Source organism: Simochromis diagramma, unplaced genomic scaffold, assembly GCF_900408965.1.
Source record: "Simochromis diagramma unplaced genomic scaffold, fSimDia1.1 OVJJ01000361.1, whole genome shotgun sequence".
NCBI lineage: Eukaryota > Metazoa > Chordata > Actinopteri > Cichliformes > Cichlidae > Simochromis > Simochromis diagramma.
The window spans coordinates 13,406,991-13,432,175 of NW_024386860.1; the positions used below are offsets into that span (position 1 = coordinate 13,406,991).

The 25,185-nt window shown below is 42.8% G+C and overlaps 2 protein-coding genes across 3 annotated transcripts in view; one reads left to right on the forward strand and one right to left on the reverse strand.

The window, feature by feature from the left end:
• The first annotated feature begins 4,540 nt into the window (after positions 1 to 4,540).
• Positions 4,541 to 20,862, forward strand: ptpn23a (protein tyrosine phosphatase, non-receptor type 23, a). 2 transcript variants are annotated; one of them, XM_040030644.1, is made up of 24 exons: positions 4,541 to 4,792; positions 6,771 to 6,845; positions 7,619 to 7,746; positions 8,145 to 8,221; positions 9,285 to 9,334; positions 9,424 to 9,555; positions 9,672 to 9,752; positions 9,839 to 9,970; positions 10,067 to 10,114; positions 11,436 to 11,492; positions 11,742 to 11,800; positions 11,886 to 11,965; positions 12,745 to 12,859; positions 12,977 to 13,042; positions 13,268 to 13,413; positions 13,948 to 14,265; positions 14,747 to 14,901; positions 15,002 to 15,333; positions 15,502 to 18,022; positions 18,237 to 18,421; positions 18,526 to 18,630; positions 18,857 to 18,995; positions 19,316 to 19,429; positions 19,886 to 20,862. In XM_040030644.1, exons 1-24 carry the CDS (start codon positions 4,709 to 4,711, stop codon positions 20,459 to 20,461), a joined length of 5,775 nt encoding a protein of 1,924 aa, XP_039886578.1. In that variant the 5' UTR covers positions 4,541 to 4,708; the 3' UTR covers positions 20,462 to 20,862. The 2 variants fall into 2 exon arrangements, with proteins under 2 accessions (XP_039886578.1, XP_039886579.1); XM_040030645.1 differs by having other exon boundaries at positions 4,616 to 4,788.
• Positions 20,863 to 21,204: 342 nt separating this feature from the next.
• The window catches only part of LOC120732810 (SREBF chaperone), a 30,365-nt gene continuing 26,384 nt past the window's right edge, over positions 21,205 to 25,185 (reverse strand). The window contains 1 exon segment of the mRNA XM_040030647.1: positions 21,205 to 25,071. Coding sequence (XP_039886581.1) covers positions 24,826 to 25,071 — 246 coding nt within the window. The 3' untranslated portion in view covers positions 21,205 to 24,825.

Sequence of the window (25,185 nt, forward strand, 5' to 3'; positions counted from 1 at the left end):
TAGTAAGCTAACGATTGATAAGACGATGTCAGAGTAATTGGTGCGCAAATTATCATCACTCACCAATCAGTGCTGTCGCTCTCCATACACAGTTTGCACGATTGCAAAGTGAAAGCAAAAAACAAGCGCAAATTCAAACGCGATTTCAATATGTCACATATTGACAGTGGCTCACTGATGCCAATGACATAATTACCCAGCTACATTTCCGAAAGAATGCAAAAGCATTGACATATGTTTTTCCTTCCTACAATAGCCCGAAGGGCAGGGCAGAGATAGATTTTGGTAGCCCGACTGGAAAAATCGCTAGCCCCGGGACGTCGGGCTAGCGATTTTGCAAGCCCTGTATCTGATTGAGGAATCACTCATCTTTGGAAAAGAGAGTTTATTACAGAGAAATGTCTCTTTCCAAAATAAAAGCTATACTATACGCTTCTTCTGGGCTATATTCTCAGCAGCATATTGTAGCGGGTCAGGGCTGTTCCGGGTTCTGTTTGTACAGTTATGTTTTGTTTATGTTGCCATAGTGACGGGTGACGCCCTCTCGCTGCAACGGTGTGTCCTTCCGGGGTCAGAGGGCGCCCTGTGTGTTGTTGTTGTTGTTGCTGTGCGGTTGCTGCGCTGAGCAGTTAGCTAGCGGCAGTGTTCTTCTGCAGATGTCAATAAACGGCTGTGCTCCCTGGCTAGCTCACGGGAAGCAAGACCAAACGACACCTCTGTCTCCTCGTTGTCTGAGCTCGCCACATTGGTGTCAGAAGTGGGATGATGGTGGCACCCCATGTTCTGACCCGAGTGACTTTTCCCCCGCTGGTCGTGATCGGCCGGTGCGCCAAAAGAAGGCACCTGGACATTTGCAAAGTGAAAGCAAAAAACAAGCGCAAATTCAAACGCGATTTCAATATGTCACATATTGACAGTGGCTCACCGATGCCAATGACATAATTACCCAGCTACATTTCCGAAAGAATGCAAAAGCATTGACATATATTTTTCCTTCCTACAATAGCCCGACGGGCAGGGCAGAGATAGATTTTGGTAGTACGACTGGAAAAATCGCTAGCCCCGGGATGTCGGGCTAGCGATTTTGCAAGCCCTGTGTTACAGGCATGGCCCTTTAAGGATGAAGCCTGATGGGAAATGTATTCGGGATGTGTGTAGCGGGACTGCCTGGTGTGTGTGTGAAGAGAGAGAGCGGAGAAGGGGAAAAAGTAACGGTTAGCTACAGAAGAGACGAAAAGAAAATAAATAAAAGGAATATAATAACTCCATCGACAGCCAGAGTTGTGTCGGCGATGCTCGCTGTGAGTAAACTGTTTCAGCCCACTGTACGCGGTGTTCGTGCCTTAGAGAAGAAATAAAGTTCGGTGAAGCAGTTTCCTACGCCTCCTTCGATCTTTTTGCTAGCGGAGTTGACCTGTATAGTAAGCTGTTGCCGGCTACGAGTCAGTTACGGAACCTTCAAGTAACTGCCAGAGGTTTCCTTACTACGGTTCGGGGCCGCGGATCTGGCGCGGTAACACCTGTATCTGATTGAGGAATCACTCATCTTTGGAAAAGAGAGTTTATTACAGAGAAATGGCTCTTTCCAAAATAAAAGCTATACTATACGCTTCTTCTGGGCTATATTCTCAGCAGCATATTGTAGCGGGTCAGGGCTGTTCGGGGTTCTGTTTGTACAGTTATGTTTTGTTTATGTTGCCATAGTGACGGGTGACGCCCTCTCGCTGCGACGGTGTGTCCTTCCGGGGTCAGAGGGCGCCTTGTGTGTTGTTGTTGTTGCCACGCTGAGCAGTTAGCTAGCGGCAGTGTTCTTCTGCAGATGTCAATAAACGGCTGTGCTCCCTGGCTAGCTCACGGGAAGCAAGACCAAACGACACCTCCGTCTCCTCGTTGTCTGAGCTCGCCACATTGGTGTCAGAAGTGGGATGATGGTGGCACCCCATGTTCTGACCCGAGTGACTTTTCCCCCGCTGGTCGTGACCGGCCGGTGCGCCAAAAGAAGGCACCTGGACATTTGCAGGACTTTGTGTGGGGTAATGGGGTCGTCGGGGACGACTGACCCCTTAGGTGGGGGCTATGTAGCGGGTCAGGGCTGTTCGGGGTTCTGTTTGTACAGTTATGTTTTGTTTATGTTGCCATAGTGACGGGTGACGCCTTCTCGCTGCGACGGTGTGTCCTTCCGGGGTCAGAGGGCGCTCTGTGTGTTGTTGTCGCTGTGCGGTTGCCGCGCTGAGCAGTTAGCTAGCCGCAGTGTTCTTCTGCTGATGTCAATAAATGGCTGTGCTCCCTGGCTAGCTCACGGGAAGCAAGACCAAACGATACCTCCGTCTCCTCCCTGTCTGAGCTCGCCACAATATTAAACATATCAGGTCCCCATAAGGAGAATCATGTGCTAACGGCTGTCTAAATGACTCGGGTAAAGTTTGTAGCATGCATGCTTGTTGTTTTTGTCTGCTTCCACTTGTCTTTGCACTAGGATGATGTCAACGTAAATGTGCAGTCATATTCGTTGTGTTCCCACTAGTGCTGTCAACGTTAATCTCGTTGAAATGACGTTAACGCCACAACACGGCAAATCTCCGTTAACGAGCTACCCCTGTGTGGGGCTAGACGGCCAACACGTTAACGAGCTAACTGCGCTAACACACTAGTTCCCACCCATGTAATTGAGCATTGCATGGCACATCCAACATACTGTTTTACTTTAGTCCATGACGCGCTTACCTTCAGGGTCATACCTCACATGAAAACCAAAATAATTCCAAACGCCAGATCTGAATGAGGGTGGGGGAGGTTCAATTTGCCATGCTGCAAGGAGAGCTTAACTTCTGTCTCGCTAGCTTGCCCTGCACTCTTCCTTCTGATGATGCTGTCTGTGTTGAACGCTCAGTGGATCTGCACTCGACAGTGCAGCCTAGGCGGAGTAGTCGAACGCAGATTCACTGAGCGCTCAACACAGACAGCATCGTCAGAAGGAAAGTTGATAAAATAAATTACAAATTTTGTATTGTTCGATACATATGCGTACCGAACCGAAAGCACTGTATCGAACGGTTCAATATCGATACGAGTATCGTTGCACCCCTAATATCTATCTATCTATCTATCTACACTGAGTGCACCTTCACTGATCTAATAAGTACTTCAAGGCTGGTAGCTGCTATAATGTAGGTAAATATTTGTGTAGAACCTAAGCCGGAGTAATTTCTATGATTTATACACTGTCATTCCACTTTCAGTAATATTGTGTTGAATTACCACTCCAAAAGAACTTCTGTCATCTTATAACTGAACTCCTGTCACCATCTAGATCTCAGATTTACCATAAACATAACCTACAGGCTAAAAAAAAAAGCCCTCTTGCATAAGTTTTTCTTTTTTATGTAATTACAAGAAGGAAATGATGTATGAGTTTGTCACAGACTAGGGAGTTTCCGGCTCTCTCTCATACACTGCCGCAAATATGACAGCTTATCAGCCAAAGCTGACACTCCACGGTAACAGAAATGTAAATGATCATAACTTTCACTCACACAGTCGGCTTTACTTTAGGAGAGGAAATGGGTCTGCCCCATTTCATTAGCAGCAGTCCTTTAATTCATAAATATAAATTATCCCGGATGTGGCTGTTTTAAAAAGATAAAAAGGTGAAAGCTCCAATTTCTCCACTTATTTTAAAATGCAGAGATCGTGTGAACATGCAATAAATACACAGCGCCTTCAAAAACTGCCACTAGTTCCCAGAAAAACCTTTTTAACAGGTGACACTGTTTACTGTTTAGAACTTCATTGCCAGTTTGCATAATTTTAACTCTAATGTCTGTAAAGACAATGTAAAGACAAAACAATCAGTGTTCCATGGAGGTAGACGAGTATGCACATGCATCTTATTATGGATTAGGCTAAATATTATTCCATAATTAATCTGTAACAGCTGCCCCAGGCTGTGACCCAGTTGTTTTTAGAACTCTGACATTATGATCCCCAGCATCTGCAGCCCAATATGCACTACTGTTCTCTCCAGGAGAATCATTCACTCATTGGTGAAGTGCTGAAAATAAACTAACCAATAGGCTGCTCAACATTTAAAAAAGAGTATCATGGTAAACCATTCCTTAACAAATAATCCTTATGGTTTAATTAAACAATTAGTTTAAAGACATGAGTGTGCAGTTGTAGTTTTTAATTTACTGTAATATGTTAAAAACTAAAAAGTTAAAAACTATGACCACATTAACCAATTCGCTTTACATAATATAAATATATTATTAAAAAAAGATTTGATTTAGGTTAAAGTTTTAAAAGTATAACAAAAACGTTTCACTCTTGCTATGGCAATTTGTATCTTTCTCATTTCTTCTGACACAAGAAAATCAATTATATTGGGTTCACTTTTTTCCTATAAAATATTTAGTTGTAAATGTTTTAAATTTGTGGCTGTATAATAAAATTATACGTTAGCTACTTTCCATTGTGATTTATATCCTAAGTCTAGTTTCTTCAGGAACTACATTTCCCAGAAACGCTCGCAAGCATATCGAAGGCCTACGTCACGTGTGTTTCCAGTTTCCGGTTGAAGTGTAAATGGATACATGACACAGTTGTTTGGGGGGAAAAGCTATCTTCAGGAAAACCGTTAACGTCCACAAATTCGTCAGCGGGATTTTGACATCGCACCGACTGAGAGCTCCGTGTAGATTCGGCCGCGATGGAGGCGGTCCCCCGGATGCCGATGATCTGGCTGGATCTGAAAGAGGCTGGGGAGTTCCAGTTCAGCCCGTCCGTGAGGCAGGTGAGCTGGGTGGGGAGTGGAGCAACAGGGCTGAGGTCGAAAGTCAATTAAACAGGATTATGAACGAAGGGATAACCTTGTCAAGTGGATACCGCTAGCCATAACTCAAAGCAACAGTTGTCGCTACCTGTCGAGGGTAAAAGATTTTTCCAGAACGGGTAGCTGACGTGCTAGCAAAGGTCTGTGTCAGGCAAACCCCTCCTGCTCACTGCCTTTGTTTGCTAACGTTAGCAAGCTGCTTGCTAGCTGGTAATAAGCTAAAAACTCAAGTTGATATTTAGCTTTCAGCTAAGTGGCTAGCTTTGTAGGAATCGATCAAAAATACTGCCAACGCGAAAGGCATATGTGAGTATTTCTAGGACTCCTACGCCTCGAGTCAGCCTTCCGACATGAGAATAATAAACAATGATCTCATTGTCACATGCACCTGAGCGAGCGGAGCAGTTTGTACTATTCAAACTATCAGCCTGCTTAATATTAAACACGGGTTTACATAAGCTTCTATAACGAAATACACAGGGAAAGTTGTCACTACACCTGTGACGCTACTTCTTACCTTAACCGTAAGAAAGGTGGGCTATCCTGTTATGTAGCGCATGTTAAAAACAAATAAAGGCATTTAAAAACAGAAACAAACAAAATTGTAGAGGACAAATATGGAAGATAATAACTCTTTAAAAAATGGGAAAAAAGAAAGAGTTTCGGGCCCTTTTTTTGGTGCTTTCAAATCCATTCTGAGAGAAAACCTTGTTTATGTGAGCGTCCAAGTCCAAGCTTTGTTTTTCCTATTGGGCGTTAGAAGAGCCTATTCCTGTATGGTGTCAAAAAGGGATTTCGCTCTTAACTTGAAAAAAAGAAAATTAAATATTAACGGATTTTTTTTTTTAGGCCTGCTGCTTCCAAAACTCATCTCGGATATTTAAACTCCAGATCATTTGACTGCCTATTAAAGCTGGTATCATCTTTATCTGGTGACTCATTTGTCTTCCCAAACTTCTTCCTCATGCACGTAAAAGGACTTTGTCCTCATGACTAAATACAATAATCAGAGGGGTTATGTGGTTGGTTTGGTTTGTTTGTTAGCAAATGGTTATGGCACAGAGAACAAAATTGCACTTGTGGGATCATAGTTTCACAAATGTATTTCAGATTTATCTAAGCAAATTCGAGATGTTTCCACAAAAATGTCACAAACTGATCTGGATCCAGACATCCTTTTAGGTCCAAGGATTCAGTTCATACATGGTGTGGAGTATATTTTTAGCCACTGTGGAGGTGGAGATGCAGTTTCAGACTTTCTTATTAGTAATTCTTTTTGGTAATAGGAAGATTTATTTTGATTTAATTTAACGACAGAGTGTTTTCTTAAAAAATACTAAGAATGATTATTTTATTATTTTTATTGGCCTTAAAAGTGTAGCCTTTAAATAAGGGGTAGTCGATCAGAACAACATTATTTAAAAATGTATCTAAAATACCAACATTTTCTCTGTTTACCCCAAACTAATGCACAACAGCACATATTTGGCCTGAAGGAGTAACAACGTGACTGTGCCCGTCTTCTTGCTTTGTCATTGTGACCTTTCCATGATTGAATTAAAAATGAAACAAAAGCACTAGTAGAAGAATGAGTATCTGCAGGGCTGTTTACCTCCTGACCTGACAATTACGGTAGTAGCTTAAAGCTTATTGTAGTGCTTATGGGGGACAAGTGTGAGTCCTGGCAAAGCATGATGGGAAGTCTTGAAGCTCCAAGAGTCTAAATGCTTGGCTTATGCTCAAGACTAAAGATTAACATAATGAGTTATGAGCCCCAGTTCAAAGACATTTGAATTTTTTTTCTAAACAATTTAACCCTCAGTATTAGAGATGATATTTTTATTTCTTTATTAGGATTTAACCCTTCATTTAATTTTGTTTTTACCTGAGTTTCAGCAGCACATTCACCTACTTCTTTCTTCTGCTTCTTTTTCTCTAGTTCATCTTGAAGAACTATGGAGAGAATCCGGACAACTACAACGAACAGCTGAAGAAACTGGAGACGCTGCGGCAGGTGAGCACTGTGTCAAAGTATTCTCAGTCAGATTTCTGTGACTCGGACTTGTCCATCGTTATGTGGGTTGCTATTGAATATAGTGGAATTCACTTTTAGGCATCTCCTTGTACCTGAAATTAAGTGTTCCCAGCTTCCAGGCATAGTTCACATACAGCTATGAGTCCTTACTGGGATATTGCCGGGGTTATAGTGTTTGTTGCAGGACGCCGTGTTCTGTTGACAGTTCTTCTTTCCCACCATTGCTAAGTGCTTCTTCACAGGGGATCTTTTGATTATTTGGATTCTCTCTCTAACACTGCAAGGTGTATACTTTTCACTATAAAGCACCTTGAAAGGACTGTGTAAATAAAATTGTGATGAATAAACTTGGTTATCACGTAAAGTCATTAATATTTAACCTTAACACTCACAATCCCAACCAGATAGTAAAAGAAACCTCCATCCAGTGCATCACAACTACAAACTGTCTGTTTTGTGATGAGGTTAAGATCATCATGTATAGTCATATGTGTGCAGTTTTACATTAATAGTAGTATTTCCATGTGGACAGGGATTTTCAATACAAAACATTCTGATACAAGTTATCAATCATATCATAATGAGGCCTTTTGAAGTGTTGCCAAGGAAAATGATAAATTCTGAGCATTAAGCACTGAAACCCATTGTTACATAATTCATCGCTGGGCTGGGTCAGAGCGTCTTTGCAAGAGTAATGATTTTTGTAGCTGATTAAACACAACAGAAACACAATGTTTGTGTCTGCTTCGCAGAGCGCAGTGAATGTGACGAGGGATTTCGAGGGATGCAGCACACTGAGGAAGTACTTTGGCCAGCTGCATTATCTGCAGAGCCGGGTGCCCATGGGAACCGGCCAGGAGGCTGCAGTACCCATCTCATGGTAATAACACACAGGAATCCACAGAAACTGTATGGAGTGTTTACACATACCCATCCAACTGCAGTCTGTACTGCTGAACACCAGAGAAGCTTATTTTAGAGACACACTCACTGCAGCTTGCTCGTAGAGAGCAGTGTCAGCACACTGGCTTAGTTGCTGAATGTTGGGATGTGGATAGAATGAATGAACTGACATTAGGCGTGCGAACCTGTACTGCTAAATTCTAATTTAGACTTAATTCAACTGCATTTAATTAATGCAGTCCTTCAGTGTTTTTTCTGTAGTGTCTATGAATACAGTGTCATTATAATACTATGGTTTAGAAATCAATAATATATGATATTGTTCAGGCATTTTATTCTCTTTAAAAATACTTTTCTATTTTCTTTGGAAAACAGGACTGAAATTTTCTCTGGAAAAACAGTCACCCATGATGACATCAGCTATGAGCAAGCCTGCATCCTGTACAATCTGGGTGAGTCACTTAGAGTCAATAATAGTAATAAACTGTAACAGTTAAACACATCTGAACATGTCAGTTTAAAAAAACAAAACAAAAAATGAAAAACATGAAAGCAGTTGATTGGAACTTCCGATGCTGTCTTGCTCAGTACTGTAGTATTTGTTAAATGATATTTTAATCAGATGGAGCTTCATCCATGAGGGTATTTGTTATTAAGGGAAAAGAAATCCAAAGCTACATGGCCCTGTGGGAAAAAGTGATTACCCCCAATACATAATAACTTAGCACCAACAACTACAATCTAGCGTTTGCAATAACTCACAATGAGTCTTTTACAACACTGTAGAGGCATCTTTGGAGAATTGTTGTAATTCAGACACATTGGAGGGTTTTCAAGCATGAAGCGCTTTTTCAATGTCGTGCCACAACATCACAGTCAGATTCAGGTCAGGACTTTGACTAGGCCACTCCAAAGTCTTCATTTTGTTTTTTCTTTCAAGTCATTCAGAGACAAACTTGCTGATATGCTTTGGATCATTGTCCTGCTGCAAAAGCCAAGTGCGCTTCAGCTTGAGGTCACAAACAGATGGCTTGACATTCTCCTTCAGGATTTTTTGGTAGACAGCAGAATTCATTATATTTTTTGTCTGCTCCACTTTGTCAGGCAGGGCCTACTTAAGTGATTTCTTGACTGAGAACAGGTGTGGCAGGCGAAACTCAGCTTTCCAAAGAGTTGGGAGTTCGCCTTGTAATCGGAAGGTTGCCGGTTGTGTTTACTTGTGTTAGCTTTGACTTGTGTTATTTCAGAATTCTATGGTTGACACAAACAATCGCTTTTTCTTCATGGTGTTGGAGATTTTCAGAAGTTAATGTTAAATATGTACATGAAACCCCTCAGTACCATATTGTATATGCTGTAGGGGCATGCCACTGTTGAGCATGTCACACAAATCACTTCCTTTAAAGAACAATGTGGAGAAATTCAGATAATTTTCAGCTTATATGCCAATTATTTATTGAATGTGAACAACAAAACCTACAAATTCCACCAAACTTATCTGTGGATTTCCTGCAGGGGCCTTGCACTCCATGTTGGGAGCCATGGACAACAGGGTATCTGAGGAGGTAAGAGAGACACATACATGGGCGCAGAGTAATTCTGGCCATTTTGTGTGCTCACACAGTCCCACTGACTCTTTCTGTTTCATTTTTAGGGGATGAAGGTGTCCTGCACTCATTTCCAGTGCTCAGCAGGAGCCTTCTCCTACCTGAGAGACCATTTCAGCCACAACTTCAGTGTGGATATGAGCCACCAGATTCTGAACCTCAACATCAACCTTATGCTGGTAGATTACACACCTACATGCACATGCATGGATTAAAATACACACACACACACACACACACACACACACACACACACAAAACAAATGAGTGTCCTTAACCTTGGTCCCTCTCGCAGGGCCAGGCTCAGGAATGTCTTCTGGAGAAGTCCATGTTGGACAACAGGAAGAGTTTCCTGGTTGCTCGCATCAGTGCTCAGGTTGACTTCTTACCATTAAATATGAATCATATAGTCATCATTAATTTTAATATTAAATGCTAATAACTGCGGCCCTGTTGCTACAGGTGGTGGATTACTACAAAGAAGCGTGCAGGGCTCTGGAGAACTCTGAGACGGCTTCCATGCTGGGAAAGATCCAGAAAGACTGGAAGAAACTGGTTCAGATGAAGATTTATTACTTTGCTTCTATCGCGCATGTGAGTGTTTATGGGGGAAATTAGTTCCCTACATGTATGCACTTGTTTGTGTGTGCTGAGTTTGGTCTCAGTAATTGCTTTCGCTTCTCTCAACAGCTTCATATGGGAAAACAGGCAGAGGAGCAGCAGAAGTATGGAGAACGGGTAGGACCAACACACAGATGCATTATTTATTTTCCACTGTCAGGGTGCTGTGGTTTATATTTGTGCAGTCATATTTTGCTGCATTGCTACTAATATGATTAAAAATCCCACCAGAGGATTTAGTGCTGATATAATTTTAAAATTTTCCCATTTTCTAATGTTATTAATACATTTAATTGTATAACAGTTCAACTAAAATAAAGACAAACAAGTATTTTTTCTTTAACTAGATTAGAAAGGGTATTTTTGTCTTATAATCTCTACTAATGCACATGTATTGCTCAAATTGAGGGTTTCCAGCTGATCATTTTCCTTACAGCCACATCAACATAGCGAGTCCGCTGTGGTCTGATCTTTGGCCTAAGTTGGTTTTTCCTGGTTAGCACATGTATGGAAGCCCACCTGGTGCTGCAGATCTTTGAGTGGCGAGCTGGTTCAGTGGTTAGCAATGTTGCCTGAACGCAGGAAGGTCCTGGGTTCAAATCAAACGGGGCTTTTTTGTGTGGTGTTTTCATGTTCACCATATGCCTGTATGAATTTCTTCTGAACACTGTGGCTTCCTCCCACATTCGACGAACTCTTATTTGGTTGTTGGTGATTTTAAAGTGGTTAAAGTGCACACAGCGCATAGTGCTTTGAGTGGCAAGCACTCTAAAAATGCCAGCTCGCCATCGCTTAAAAAACTATTGTTTTGCATTTCTTGAAATACACTCTTTGACCTTTTTTTTTTTTAACATGTCTGTATGCTGCGTATAAAGCTGGGTTAAGCTAGTATGCAGTTGAGCTAGCCTAACTGTAAAGACAGTGACGTGACATTTTTTCCACTGTTCTCAGGAGGTAATAGGATATTCTTTATCTTAATCTTAGTAAGAATGTGAAAATGAGAAAATATCACACTATTAACAAACCAATACCTATGACTAACATTTGGTTTGTGGGGGTTGGTGGCGGCACATTAGAGCACAGTGGTTATGTTACCTCATAGATTTATTTATGTTTAAAAACAAATATGTAAGAATGAAAACTCTTCCTGTCTTACTGGCATCCTGCCACCAGGAACTAGTGACATTAGTGACATGTACCCTTTCCTGACATCCAGGGAAACTGGAAAGAAACTCTTTCCTTCTTGGTACTAATAAGGGAATAGTTTCTTTTAATCTGAATTAAACATGACGTTTGAGTGTCACAATGGTTAATTTTATTTTAAATTTTAGAGGTAAAACTGTTTCAGTTAGTTTGACCAGTTTCTTAGTTAGTTTTGTTGAGTCATGTTTATTTTTCTGTCGGTTAAATGGCTTAAATGCTCATTTTCCCCCCACAGTTGGCTTACCTGCAGAGCTCCTTGGACAAACTCAATGAAGCCGTCAAACTAGCAAAGGTACTACTTCTCTCTACCTTCCCGGCAATCCATGCTTAGGTCGTTTTAGTGTAACTTGAACTTTCCTTGAACTGTTTTCACACTTGAACTTCAAATGTTTTTGGGAGAATCAAATTTTCTGAAGTTGTCTTTGCAGACATGCATCATACAGATGCATAGACTTCCTATTACTGGAAACACACTCTGTGATTTAGAAAAAAGATGTTCAATCACTCGTTCTGAATTCTCCTTTTATCCTACTACAACCAGGGACAACCTGACAGCGTGCAAGAGGCCCTGAAGTTCACCATGGATGTTATCGGTGGAAAGTGAGCAAAAACTCTTAGTTAACAGTTACGGCCACTTCATGATCATCAGCGGTTTTTGAGCTTTTTTTTTTCTTTGACCTTGCAGGTTTAACTCTGCCAAAAAGGACAATGATTTCATTTATCATGAGACTGTTCCGTCTCTGGAGACTCTAGCATCTGTAAAAGGTAACAGGAAACATCAGTATGTTTCGCTCAGTCAGTACATGCAAAGCTGGTTTTGCATATAGGGTGTTGCAAATATGTATACACTGTGTATGAATATGTTTTTGTATATCTTCCTTCATTTTTATCCTGGTGTCGTGCCTTTGTTTTCTGTTTTCCTTGGATATAATTATTTTAATCATCAAGTTTCACTAAGTAAAATTCATGGATTTTAATGTATATGTAGTTTCTAAAGTAGTTTTGCATGTCATGTTATGCTTGGCCAACAGTAATGCACAGTCAAAGCTAATATTAGCCAGTTTTTATATTTAAATGCAAAAGTTGACAACCATTTATTCTAGATTAGGCCCTTTTTGAGAAATAAGCCGAGGACAGAACATGATTCTCTGTTTTGAAACAGACCAGTGGCCAAGCAGTTTTTTCAAATTACGTTGGGGTATCAGTCTACTTTATTGACTGATTAAACTACTTTTTCTTGGTTGGTTAATTTTCCCATAACCAAAGTAAGTGATTTACTCTGTCATAATACTGCAGACATTCTTAAATATTCAGATTTGAGATGTTACCAAAGATTTTTTTTTTTGTGAATATTTTTATTTCATTAAGACAAACTTATGTTTGTTGAATCAAGTTGCCCGACGTTTGGGATGTAAGAGTAAAATTAGGTACAAGTGATGCTAAAAAGTAAAATGACAGTAGTCTCTTCTTTTGAATGCATTTGGTTACATGCTCTCCTTTTATGCTCATCTGCGCTTTTACATAAATGTTTTTTGTCTTTCTAGGTGCTCCTCTGGTGAAAGCTCTGCCGGTCAATCCCACCGACCCGACTGTCACTGGACCAGACCTTTTTGCCAAACTGGTGCCCATGGCTGCCCACGAAGCCTCTTCTTTGTACAGGTAGGCTCCCTCTGTGGATGTCAAGTTCATCCTAGAAATGGGAAAATATCCGCAATCATATTTTAGTACGTTATTCATCTTCATTTTTACATCTTATGTATTTTTTTTTTTTTTCAGTGAAGAAAAGGCCAAGCTGTTGAGGGATGTGATGGCTAAGATTGAAAGCAAGAATGAAACACTAGAGTGAGTATGATGTGTCATTAATTTTGCATTCAAGTGGTAAGCGAACTAAGGCTTACTCAATATCTCTCTTTCCCCCAGTTGAATTTTAAATAAGAACCAATCTTGGTACAGCAAAACTTTTAATCTATACCCACATTAAATACTAAAGTACTTAAAATACTAGGGTTTTGTTTTAAAGATTCTGTTGCAGTATTAGGTAACTGTTATTGCCTCCTCCTTCTACAGGCAGTTCATGGACTCTCTAGGCTTGGAGCCAGAGTCTGTAGACAACCTCGATATGTACAACCACCTTCCTCCAGTCCTGATGGAGAAGTGCGCTGCCCTCAGCGTCCGTCCTGACACCGTCAAGAGCCTCATTCAGTCCATGCAAGGTGAGTGCCACAGGCAAGCACAGCAGACCTAACAATTGCAGTTGCTATCTTTTATTATGAGAGTGCACAGAGGTTACACAGTGAAGAAGCGAAACCCTCGAATTTCAACAGCTGGAATTGTTTTTCCCAGCTACAGCAGCTGGTGCTCAATAATTTAATCAAACACTTTGATTTAGAAAAGCTACATTCTTATGAAACAGTTGTCTCCTAATTGAAGCAATTGAGTGAGTAGGTCATCTGATGACAAACAGCGAAATTGTGGGTCATTATTAATAATTTGCTGTCCCTACAGCAAATTATTTAAGTGAAAGCTCTTCATTAAATCCAAAGCTGAATTGAAGATTATTTCATGTCACAACATTAAAATATTGCTGACCTTTAACTGTCCTAGCGAGTGGTGTGTGTCCATAATAGTTTGCACAAATATGCATGTACAAAATTAAGCATGCATGATCTCTTGATAACTAAAAGCCACATTTTTCCCCCCAAATTTTTGCAATATTTTCATGACTATTCATGTCCTCTCCTGCACAGTGCTCTCTGGTGTCTTTACTGATGTGGAGTCTTCACTGAAAGAGATCAGAGATGTGCTAGAGGTGGATGAAGCAGGTGAGCGAGCCCTCCAGGAAGTTGGTGGCCCTGCTGTGGGTGAGTTGCACCCAGCTGCCCAGGGCCAGGCTCTGGCTGAAATCCGCAGAGACCTTGAGAAGTATATGGAGGCTCACGAGAAGGCCAGTTTTACCAACACGGAGCTCCACCGGGCCATGAACCTGCACATCAGCAATCTGCGTCTGTTGGGGGGGCCACTGGATAGTCTGAGAGAAGCCCTGCCACGGCCACAGCTGAGTGAAGGTGACGGCTTTTTGATAATGAGAAGTTACTGTAATTTTGCAAGGTTTAGTAGAGCAGATAAAGTCATTAGGGTCATTTAAAGTCACCCAAGATTTTCTGCTCTTCAAAGTTAAAAAGTTTAGATAATTACTATAAATATGAAACCTATTTGTAAATGTCCTTTCTTGTAGCATTGCAGTCAGGGCTGCGCATTAATGAATAATGGAAAGTCTTAAGATTTAGGTCAAATGACAAAATCCAGTATATGTTTTAATATGTTTTAGTAGCTAATTTTTTTTTTATTAGTTTAAATCAGTAAGCCAGCTGACTGTCCAGTGACTAAGGAATTATTTTCTCTTAAAAAAAAATGCTGGAAAATAGTGAGCAATGTCTTATTTGATACCCTACAGCTTAATTGTTTATTTTTTAACTGGTCAAACTGTGAATATGATTTTGTTTGAGTTGTAAATATAAACACATACATGCATCTGTGTCTGTGCAGAGGAAGTAGCAGGTCTGCAGTGCATGAAGCGGATCCTGGGAAAGGTGCAGGAGATGAGGGAACAGAGAAGCTCTTTGGAAAAACAGCTCCGTGACCTCATCCAGCAGGATGACATCACATCCACCCTCGTCACTACGGAGCGAGCAGACATGAAGGTGTTTGGCAAAACACATTTGCAACCACGTTACACTGTTATTTGTTTAAGTTGCTAAATAAATGCTGTCGTGAGAGACTTATTAACTTGTGTCTCTCCAGCACATATTTGAGGAGCAGCTGAAGAAGTACGAACAAGTAAAGGTATACATCGACCAGAACCTCGCAGCGCAGGAAAACATCTTGAAGGCTTTAACCGAAGCCAATGTTCAATACGCTTCTGTTCGGAAAAGCCTGACCCAGACTGAGCAGCAGTGGAACACAACTATCCAGGGACTGGTGGGCTCATATGAAGCCTACGAGGACCTGATGAAGAAATCACAGGAGGGAAAAGAGTTCTACGATGACCTGGAAGCTAAAGCATCACGTCTACTGGAGAGGGCAAAGGCCCTGTGTCAGACCAGGGCAGAGGAAAGGAAACCCATACTCGAAAAGTAAGGAAGACATTAGAATAATATTTTAAAGCTTTTTGAGTACTTTAATTATAGTCAACAAATCACTAGTACTTCATGTAGTAGTAACTTATAACTACTTGTAAAAGACAAATGCTATCCACATTTGTGATTTTTCATGCTGTCCTCTTTGTGTTGGCCGTTCCTCAGAGAGACCCAGAAAAAGCCACCAGCGAGGCCGACGGCAGCTAAGCCGTCCCTTAAGGCAAAGGATGTTGACTCCACCTCTTCTGGCCTAGAGGATCCAGAACTGGCCCAGATCAATGCGGCCATCTTGGCCTTGGGAGGTGACCTGCCTGAGGATCTCCGCAGCCTGCCTCCTGATATTCCTTCCCTCCCTCGCACTGCAGCACATCTGCCGGGTCCTGATGCCTACATGCAACCTGGTGCTAACTTGGGTGGCACCTCTCTGCCTTGGCCGGCTGCTTCAGCTGCTGGTCTTCCATGCTTCCCTGCTAACCTGCCACCTCCAGAACTCCTGGCACGGATTGCTCAGTTTCCTACTGCAGGGACTCATGCAGCACAGGGACCCCTGCCACGTGGGCCCCTACCACAGATGACTCCACAGAGGCCTCCACAAATGCCACCCCAGGCAGGGCTCCCTAGCTATCGGCCTCCCCCTCCTCAAGCTCCCCAACCTGGCCATGTTGCCCCTGTCCCTGTTCGACCTTCAACCACCACGGTGGACAGCATCCAGGCACCTATACCCAGCTACACCCCCACACAACACCACCCTGTCCCACCTGCAGCCTCAGCTGGTTACACTGTGCCTCCACAGATAGGGGCATACCCCCAGTTTGTTCCCCAACCGACAGGTCCCATTCCGGGTGTAGGCCAGACTCCCCAGTCCCAACAGCAGAAGCATCCACAGCAGTACCCCCAGCCAATTGGACAACCACTCCCTCAGGGGTACCAGCCTGGACCAAGGGCTGTTCCTGGCTCTCATCCTCTTCAAAACCAACAAGCCTACCCACATCCATATATGCCCCAACAGCCTGGTGTTCCTCCCCAGTACCAGCAGGCATTTCCAGGTCAGCTACAGTCACAACAAAATGGCTTTCAGGTGAAGCCTCCAAGAGGCCAAGGCTACCAGACTCCACAGGGCTATATTCAACACCCTCAAATGATGCCAGGCTCCATGCCAAGGCCACCTCAGATTACACACCCACCAGGACCCCCATCTTCTCAAGCAGCACCCCCTGTATCTCAACCCTACCCACCTCATTCCAACCAGCAGATGCCCCAAGCACTCCCTCATCAACACATGCTACCACAGCACCAACAGGTCTCCATGCCCCCCGGTGCCCAGCAGATACCGCCTCACCCACAGATGCAAATACCAGGTGGTCCCAGAGCACCAGCGCCCCCCACAAGTCAGCCGATGCCTCCAGTTTCACAAAACTACATGCCCTCAACGAGCCAACCCATTCACTCTACAATGCACCCACAGATGCCTCCTGTTTCACAACCCCATATGGTTCCTGGTCCTCAGGGCCACTTGCCAAGGGGGCCTATGCCTCAAATGCCCTCCAATACACTACCCCCACAGCACCACCATCACCCTGGACAGCCTCCCATGCCAAATATGCCGCAGCAGCCCATGCGGATGCCCAACCAACCCCAATCTCAGCTGCCTCATCCTGGGGGCGTATGCTACCCTGGAGCAGCGCCAATGATGCCTCAGCAGCCTCTGGCACCACAGCCTGCTGCTCCGCAACAACCTCAGGCTCCTCTTCCTATGACACATCCACAGCCTTCAGCTATGTATTCTCCAGCTCCAGGACCTAATGTACCTTCAAGTGCCCCACAGCCACCCACTGCCATAGGCCCACATGGTATACATGCCCCACCTACTCAGCACATGATTCAGCCCACTCCTGGAGGCCCTACAGTATCACAGCCACCCAACAGTATCCCACCTTCCCCTTCACCTTCTCCCTCCCCTGCACCCTCTCCAGGTCCGTCTTCTCTAGGTCTGAACCCTCAGCAGAGGCCCGCTCCAACCCCGACTCCTGGAGGCACAGCCCAATCGACTCTTCCCTCTCCCTCTGCTGTTTCTCCCTCCACTTCACTGTTTGAACGACAGAACTCAAGCACAGATGACCTCCTGTCCTCAAGTCCAGAGAGCCAACCAGGAGGCACCAAGGCCCCCACTAATGTTCTCCAACCCACCAAAGCTGACCCTCAGGATGGGGAGCGTAGAAAGAAAAGCTCCCAGGGAGTTCTCTTGATCCAGGGTGACCCATACCAAGCCCCAGAGCGTGTCGCCCGCCTTCACAGTGAACTAGAACGTTACAGAGCCCAAGTAGATTCCCTGGAGAACCCCTCAGAGAATGAGGGAGGGCTTTCTGTGCTGGATGCCCGCTGGAAAGAGCTACAGGACCAGCAGGAGAAAGATGCTCGCCAGCTTTCCATTGCTATTGCCCGCTGCTACACCATGAAGAACCGTCATCAGGACGTAATGCCCTATGACATAAACCGTGTGGTGCTACAGTCAGGGAAAGATGACTACATTAACGCTAGCTATGTGGAAGACCTGTCACCATACTGCCCACGCCTTATTGCCACGCAGGCTCCGCTCACCGGCACAGCAGCAGATTTCTGGCTGATGGTGTATGAGCAGAAAGTTTCACTGATTGTTATGCTGGTTTCGGAGCAGGAGCTGGAAAAGGTACAGAGTTTAGTTTGCACAGTGGAAGTATATAATCTGTACATTACTATTTTTCAGTAGTGTGTAAAAATGTTTTTTTACAAGAGAACTTCAAGTTTTTTGTGTTTTTTTTTTTTTTTTGTTTTTTTTTTTTTCTCAAATAAATTAAGCTACACATCATTAAATTAATTTACTTTGTTGTTTGTGTGTTTAACATCTTTCCATATCCTCACAGGGAAAGGTTTGGCGTTACTTCCCAACGGAGCGTGGCCAGCAACTCTCTCAGGGACCAATAACACTCAGCCTAACAACACAGAAGATGACACCAACACACGTGGAGCGCATGATCAGTCTGCAGTACCGTGACCAAAGCCTGAAGCGGACTGTTGTCCATCTCCAGTTTACTTCCTGGCCAGAGCTGTAAGTCATCTCTTTATATTAAAAACTGTAGATAAAGACTTTTCTTAGTCAGCCTGGCAGTGCAACGTAAGTACATCAAATATTATTTCTTCATATCCCATTAGGGGCCTTCCTGATAGCAAGAGCAATCTGCTGCGGTTCATCCAAGAGGTTCACGGACACTACTTTCACCAGAGACCCTTACATACACCTGTTGTTGTGCACTGCAGGTGAGTGTATTTTTGTGGTTGTCCATTCCATTTATATACAGGGAGTTTCTTCAATGCATGTAAATGCTCCTGGCCCTCCGGGTCATAGCCTTCAAGTGTAGACAACACATAACACACGTGTACTGTTTTTGCTTCCTGCTGATAAAAGACCAACTAAGTTTTGATCCTTGTTATTCATTTTAGCATCTCAGTTGTTGTTAATCAGTCTGTACACTTTTTGTCTCAGCTCGGGTGTTGGACGCACTGGCGCCTTCTGTCTGCTGTATGCAGCTGTTCAGGAGCTGGAGGCAGGAAATGGGATCCCAGACCTTCCACTGCTGGTGAAGAAGATGAGACAACAGAGGAAGAACATGCTACAGGAGAAGGTAAGAAAGAGATGGGACTCTGATGTTGTGTTTAGGATTGATCTTTGTTGTCGTAGGTTTAAAGCTGCAATACGCAAAAATGTACATATAGACAACAGAAAAAGCTGATTGTACATTTCAAGGAGTTTAAAACCTAAATTTTAATTAAGCATTATGAGATAAATGAACAGTCGCACAGAACACTTTGCAAAGTGCTGCTCAAAAATCCAAAATGTAGAAATATGTGACTATGCTGACAAAGTACATCATGAATCAGGCACTGCTGATGAATAGCTCTTCATATAGTACACACTTTATATCATCTTTCGGTCTGCCTCCAGCTCCACCTGAAGTTTTGCTATGAGGCTGTTTTGAAGCACGCCGAGCAGGTTCTTCAGCGCCACGGCATCACGACCGCCACCTGCAGCAAGAACACCAACTCTGCAGCCACAAAGGTTTGTCACTCTTCTTATACTGTCCTTTCAAATAAGTTCAACTGGTTAGTGGCTCACAAAGCACCATAAAGGGAAAGATATGTTGCTCCTGATTAATAATCCTTTGAAAAACCATAGCCACGCAGCTTGTAGGTGACAGAATGTCACATACATATATTTACTGGAGCCAATTTTGTTCAGTGCTGTGAGCTATGCAGTCAAAACTTTACTCACCTCTATTGTAGATTTCTAGACATGGACTTCTGAAATGGTTCTTAAAACAAATCCTTAGCATCTCACATCTAATTGCACAACTTTAATCTGACTGTAACCCTCTAATTGTTTACAGTTTTGCACTTGTTCCCAATGAATTGTGAGTTCTGGTTAGTTGAGGTACTGAAGGTATTTGTTTTTTTTTTTCTCTGCATCACTTCTTTCATTTGTATTTCTTAAACACCTCTCTCTGTTTTTCTGAAGCCTTACCCGAGACAGGAATCTCAGCAGGATATTGTCCTCGGCGGTGACATGCCCATCAGCTCCATTCAAGCCACCATCGCTAAACTAAGCATCCGGCCTCCAAGTACCACAGATGCAGGCATGGAGGCTGAGGAGCAGGTCGGCCCTCTCTTACCTGCTCTTGACTCACTGGGGGACATCCAGCAGCTCCAGGATCTCTGTCCTGCCACAGATCCACAGCCCCCATCCTCCTTAAGCCCGCCTCTCACTTCGCCCACTGCCTCTCCTCCACCACCCAACGGGCTTGATGCCGTTTCCCCTTCTCCTCTGCCAGCACCCAACCATCAGCCAGTCCCAGAGGCTCCGCCCAGTGTTCCTCCTGCTTCCTCCGCACCGGCTCCTTCATCTCTGGAGCTCCTGGCCTCGCTGACGCCTGAAGCCTTCTCCATGGACGGGGTGGGTCGAGGGAAACAGCGGGTGACTAAACAAAGCTTTCTGCAGCCGGCAGAAGGCCAGGGTCTCCACGGAACTCGAGGGGACGAAGGAGACGACCCGCTCAGTAGCCTGGATCCCCTCTGGAGCCTCAGCAAGCGTTGAGATGAAACTATAGATTTCTGCCTTTCACCCACTTTACCACCAGGTGTCAGTGATGGCCTGTAGCGCTTTCTAATCCTGCTTTAAAAAGAAGGAAAACAAAACAAATTGGCTTGGAGATATTTTAGTGGTTGATTACCAAGATGTGCCTAGTGGCAGATTGTAAGGGTTCAGTTTTGAAGATTGAAATGTGTACTTTGCACTGCTTTAGGGGTGTGAGGCTTGAAACTAAAAACACTTGCTTCTCCTTCAATCACTGATGGCTTCTGGGACCAGAACACTATGCACTCGTTGGTATTATCTTCATTCTTTGCTGCTTTTCTTTTTACGTGTGTGGTGGATGGAAGCATGTCTGCTCTTCCAGCACCAAACCTGCGCTCATCAAAAAAAAAAAAAAAAAATCCCAGCATGCACTCCACTTCACAGGCGCCTCACTGTTGGTCATCAAAGCATCGCCAAGGGTGTGACATCGCTTGGCCGCTCTGTGATTATTTAATGGCTGGAATAAAAGATGAAGTTGCAGGCATGTGGAGGCACTCCCAACTCAATCAGTGCGTACAGTTCAGTTTTTATGTTAACAGAGGAGCATACAAATCAGCACGTCTTAACAAGTTGATTATTTTTCTTTGTAACACTGTAAATATCTTAAACCTAGAATATTACAAAAATTGTCCTTCTGGAATTAAAAAAAGATCACTAATCATTCATTATTGTAAAATCTGAAATAAATCCAGTAGACAGTCAACCTTTGTGGTATCAAAGCCTCTTTATTTGAAAATTAGTACAAAGTTTTGCGCTGTTACAAAATAGTAAACAAGTTACTACAGCCTGCGTAGATTGTAGCCAGCCAATGAGGGGAGAAGGCTGGAGTGGGTGGGGGGGAGAAGGAAAACACCTGGGGATTACATTTGTTTATGTGCTGCGATGCTTTTTACAGCAATCTAAACAAAAAATATTAAGTAAGAAATGTTACACTGATTTGTATTTGCAGCTGGAGGAGGATCAAACAAGACCCACAACATCTCTGCCATTCATTGTGAGGATGCAGCTAAAGATTTATTATTTTAACCTAAATGATTAAAAAGGTCGCTGCTGCATCCACAAATTCTTGATATGGTGCCGTGACGGCTGAAACGAGACGGAAAGGTATGAAGCGATCTAAAATTAAAGGCATAGTTCATCTTTATAAACAGAAACATTCAGAAAAAGCAGTGACTCAACTCAATCGCCACACCAACCCACCTTCCCATCCTTCAGCTTTAAAAGAATAGTTTGACATTTTGGAAAATGTGTGTATGCGCTTACTAGCAGAGGAAACTGATGCTGCCACAAAGTTTTCGTTTGAGTAACACGGCACAAGTTCTCGACCTTTTGACTTTGATATTTAGTAAACACTGTTAATGTGCAGATAAACTAAAGCATGAGAGAATCAGGGTCACATTTCTGAGGAACTGTGCCTGCAACACTACACTTGGCGATTTCTCACCGTTTTAGAAATGTAAGATTTCTGTTTTACAACACTATAAAATATCCTCAGCATAGAGCCCTTGTGATCACCGAATAGCACAACGATAAAACGGCTGTTTTAGCTCTGACAATTTCTTTGAATATAGAGTGTAATTCCTTGACATCTCAGTGCTGCAGTTTTCAGACCAACTTCTCAGCAAGCAGAGTTAACTGGAGTTGCTAACCCAGTCACTGTGTACATTCGGCAGTATTTAACTCTGCAAGAAAGCAAATACAGGTTCCCAAAATATCAAACTTGAGCTTTAATTCACATTTCTAGAAAACACATGTGAAACTGAAATCTAAAAAAACAAAACAAAACATTCCCCGTTTCTAAAGCTTTCAACTAAACAAAAACCACAAAGCTAATAAATCAACAGCCACAGCAGCAAGATCACATTACTGGCCTCTGTGATGGAGGTGCCATTCGTCTCAGAAGTTGAAATGTGAATACTGATGCTACAGTTGGAAAAATAAAAAAATAAAAAATAAATCATACGATAATCATCAGCTTGTTTCTGGAAAAGAAACTCTGGTCGCTGCATCCGAGAGGAACAAGCGCTGCAGTCTATATGTCACGTGCGTGTTTAACAGCGCTGCAGGTGTGAACTTTAAGTCCAGTTACATCCGACTCTCCTGCATACAAGCTGAAATTGCAAAAACAAAGTGCCTAAAAATGTGTGTGAGCTTGTACATCAGAGAGGGTTAGAGATGAAAGGAGTTAGTGTTGTGACCGCAGGGATCAGGTGCAGGTCTTTTAACGGATTTTCTGAGACAACATTCAGGAGATACAGATAGAAACAACAGATGACGACTGGGAGAAAATACATTCTGGACATTGTGGATGTTGTTGGCATCAGAGAAAAATCTTTAACCTGCAGGATTGCATTCTTTCTACCCAGAGTAAAAAAGTGAAGTTCAGGCACAGACTCAAAAACGAGGGGGTTAAATGTTGAAAAATGCATTGCTTTCATAAATACTTGGCTTGTTGAGTTTAAGAATTTAACAGTTTCAGTATTGACAGGATTTTCACCCTGTGTGCAGAATAAGTACAAAAGGCTCTTTACTCGATGTTCAGACAGAAGCTTCATATTATACATGCTACAAAACAATGATTGACATGCATTGCTTTTGTCTGGTTTCTTAAGGCGTCTAGCAAGTGTTTGAAAACATTCATACCTGACAGAGAGCAACCGTATGACTAATAGTGGAAAAACTGACTGAAAATACTATTGACATTTCCTGTTTAGTCCAATTAAAAAATGTGTGATATAATACTGCGTGTGTTTCAGGAAAAGATTATCTGAACAGTGTCACATGTGTCAGGTCCAAATTTTGAAAAGGTTATATCTCAAACCCATTCCTGATGTGAAAAATCCAACATCAATACTGCAAACTGTTTAAAAATGTACTAGTATTATGCAAAATTAGGGACAGGATGCATTCACTGTTACCTTCCTTCACATTTTTACCAACTGGTCGCTGAAAAAAAAAAAAAAGGAACAGGTTTCAGGACAAACTCTGCTTAAGCGTGCATCAACAACATACCAAAAACTAAAAATATACACACAGTATATCTAACGTGATCCAAGTAGTCGACAAGGTTTTGTCACCCTTTTGTGGCTTGAATTAAAGATTGTGGATTAAAAATGATATCAGGTGACCAAGTTATGGCTAAATGGTGATTTAAAAAAAAGAAAAAAAAAAAAAATCTCTAAAGCACAGAATGTATTAAAAAAAAAAAAATCTCTAAAGCACAGAATGTATTTAAAAAAAAATAAAAAATAATAAAAAAAATTGCAACATCAGTCATCCAAAATTCAAGCTATTTGAAAATTGGAGGTAGCCTGATGAAGGTGTAACACACTGGGGAAAAGCAGCCCCTCGTACAGCATCAGTAACCCCAGAGTCAGAGGCCGAGGTTGGGGTAAAGGAGGAACCCTTTCTGCCTCCCTGCGGCCTCCAAATCTACAAACACACGTGTTTCCACCTCAGTGTTACAAACAACCAAAAGCCCAGTGCTGCCAAACAAATAAACACCTTCTTACATTTAAGTCACCTTTTCCACATTATTATGGTCTTATTTAAAAGCTGTGATTAGTCATTCATATACAAACTGTTACTCAAAAAGGGGAAAAAAAAAAAAAAAAAAAAAAAAAAAAGTATCGCTAATAAATAATAAATGTAGACATAAAAACAGCCCCCTCTGGAGGTTTACTTTATACAGTAATCATTGGTTCTCCCTCACACAAACGCACACATAACCAATCAACTTTTGTTCTCAGCAGTTTTACTATAAAAAGGGTCTAAACTCATTCAATCAATCTCTCTCTCACACACACACACACACACACACACACACACACGCTCAATTCATCCCCGCAGGCGATGGACCTGTCGAGCTCTCTGTGGCTGCACTTCGCTGTTGAGCGCACGGCACAGCAGGAATATTAAAAAGAAAGAAAACAAAACAAAAAAGGAGCTCTATGGTCCTCTTCTCTGGGTGGGTGGGGTCACAAGCCTCCCCCCGCCCTGTGTGAGCAGCATAGAGGGCAGATCTGCAAAAACAAATGTGCGTGCACAAAAAGCACAAACTCAGAACTGGCGGGCTCCCTTCAAGTGAGAAAAATCCGACCTTAACCAAACTCGTGACCTTCCGTAACGTCAGCAAGATGGCTCTGATAAAACGCAGTAGGCTCAACGGCCAGTTTTTCCTCATGATATTCAGACTTTAAAACACCTCCCTGTTAAAACAGATAGTCTTGTATCTAATGATCGCACATCATCCAAACGCCAGAAGCAACGAAACAAAGCAAAAACTGGATGCTTTGACTGTTCCCACTGATAGCTGCCAGCCCTTCTCAGTCCAGTTTCTCCAACACGGAGGGAACGTAGACCAAGCTGAGCTCGCTGCCAAAGTCGCAAACGATGGCGGCGTTGTCCAGCACCAGCAGCTGCCGGACACCCTGACCGTCGCTACTCTGACCCAGGTACACCGTCTGCAGCAGGTCGCCGAAATTCAGGTCCCAGAAGGAGACGCAGCCCTGCCCCCCCGTCACCAGCAGAGACTCTGAGATCACACCCAGACTGGCCCCGCAACCCACCTCCTGGTGGGAAGAAAAGAGAAGCTGATAACAGACTGCTGTGTAATGCATTTTAAGGGCTCCAACTACTGTTTGTATTCTTGAGAAATTAAGCTTATCATGTAAAGGATTAGAAAT

What these genes read in the sequence shown, in the direction of transcription:
- ptpn23a (XM_040030644.1), top strand. Translation starts at nt 4,709, where the DNA reads ATGGAGGCGGTCCCCCGGATGCCGATGATCTGGCTGGATCTGAAAGAG. An exon ending in ATGGATGTTATCGGTGGAAA is followed by an intron (nt 11,801 to 11,885) that starts GTGAGCAAAAAC and finishes TTGACCTTGCAG; the next exon opens with GTTTAACTCTGCCAAAAAGG. An exon ending in CCTCATTCAGTCCATGCAAG is followed by an intron (nt 13,414 to 13,947) that starts GTGAGTGCCACA and finishes TCTCCTGCACAG; the next exon opens with TGCTCTCTGGTGTCTTTACT.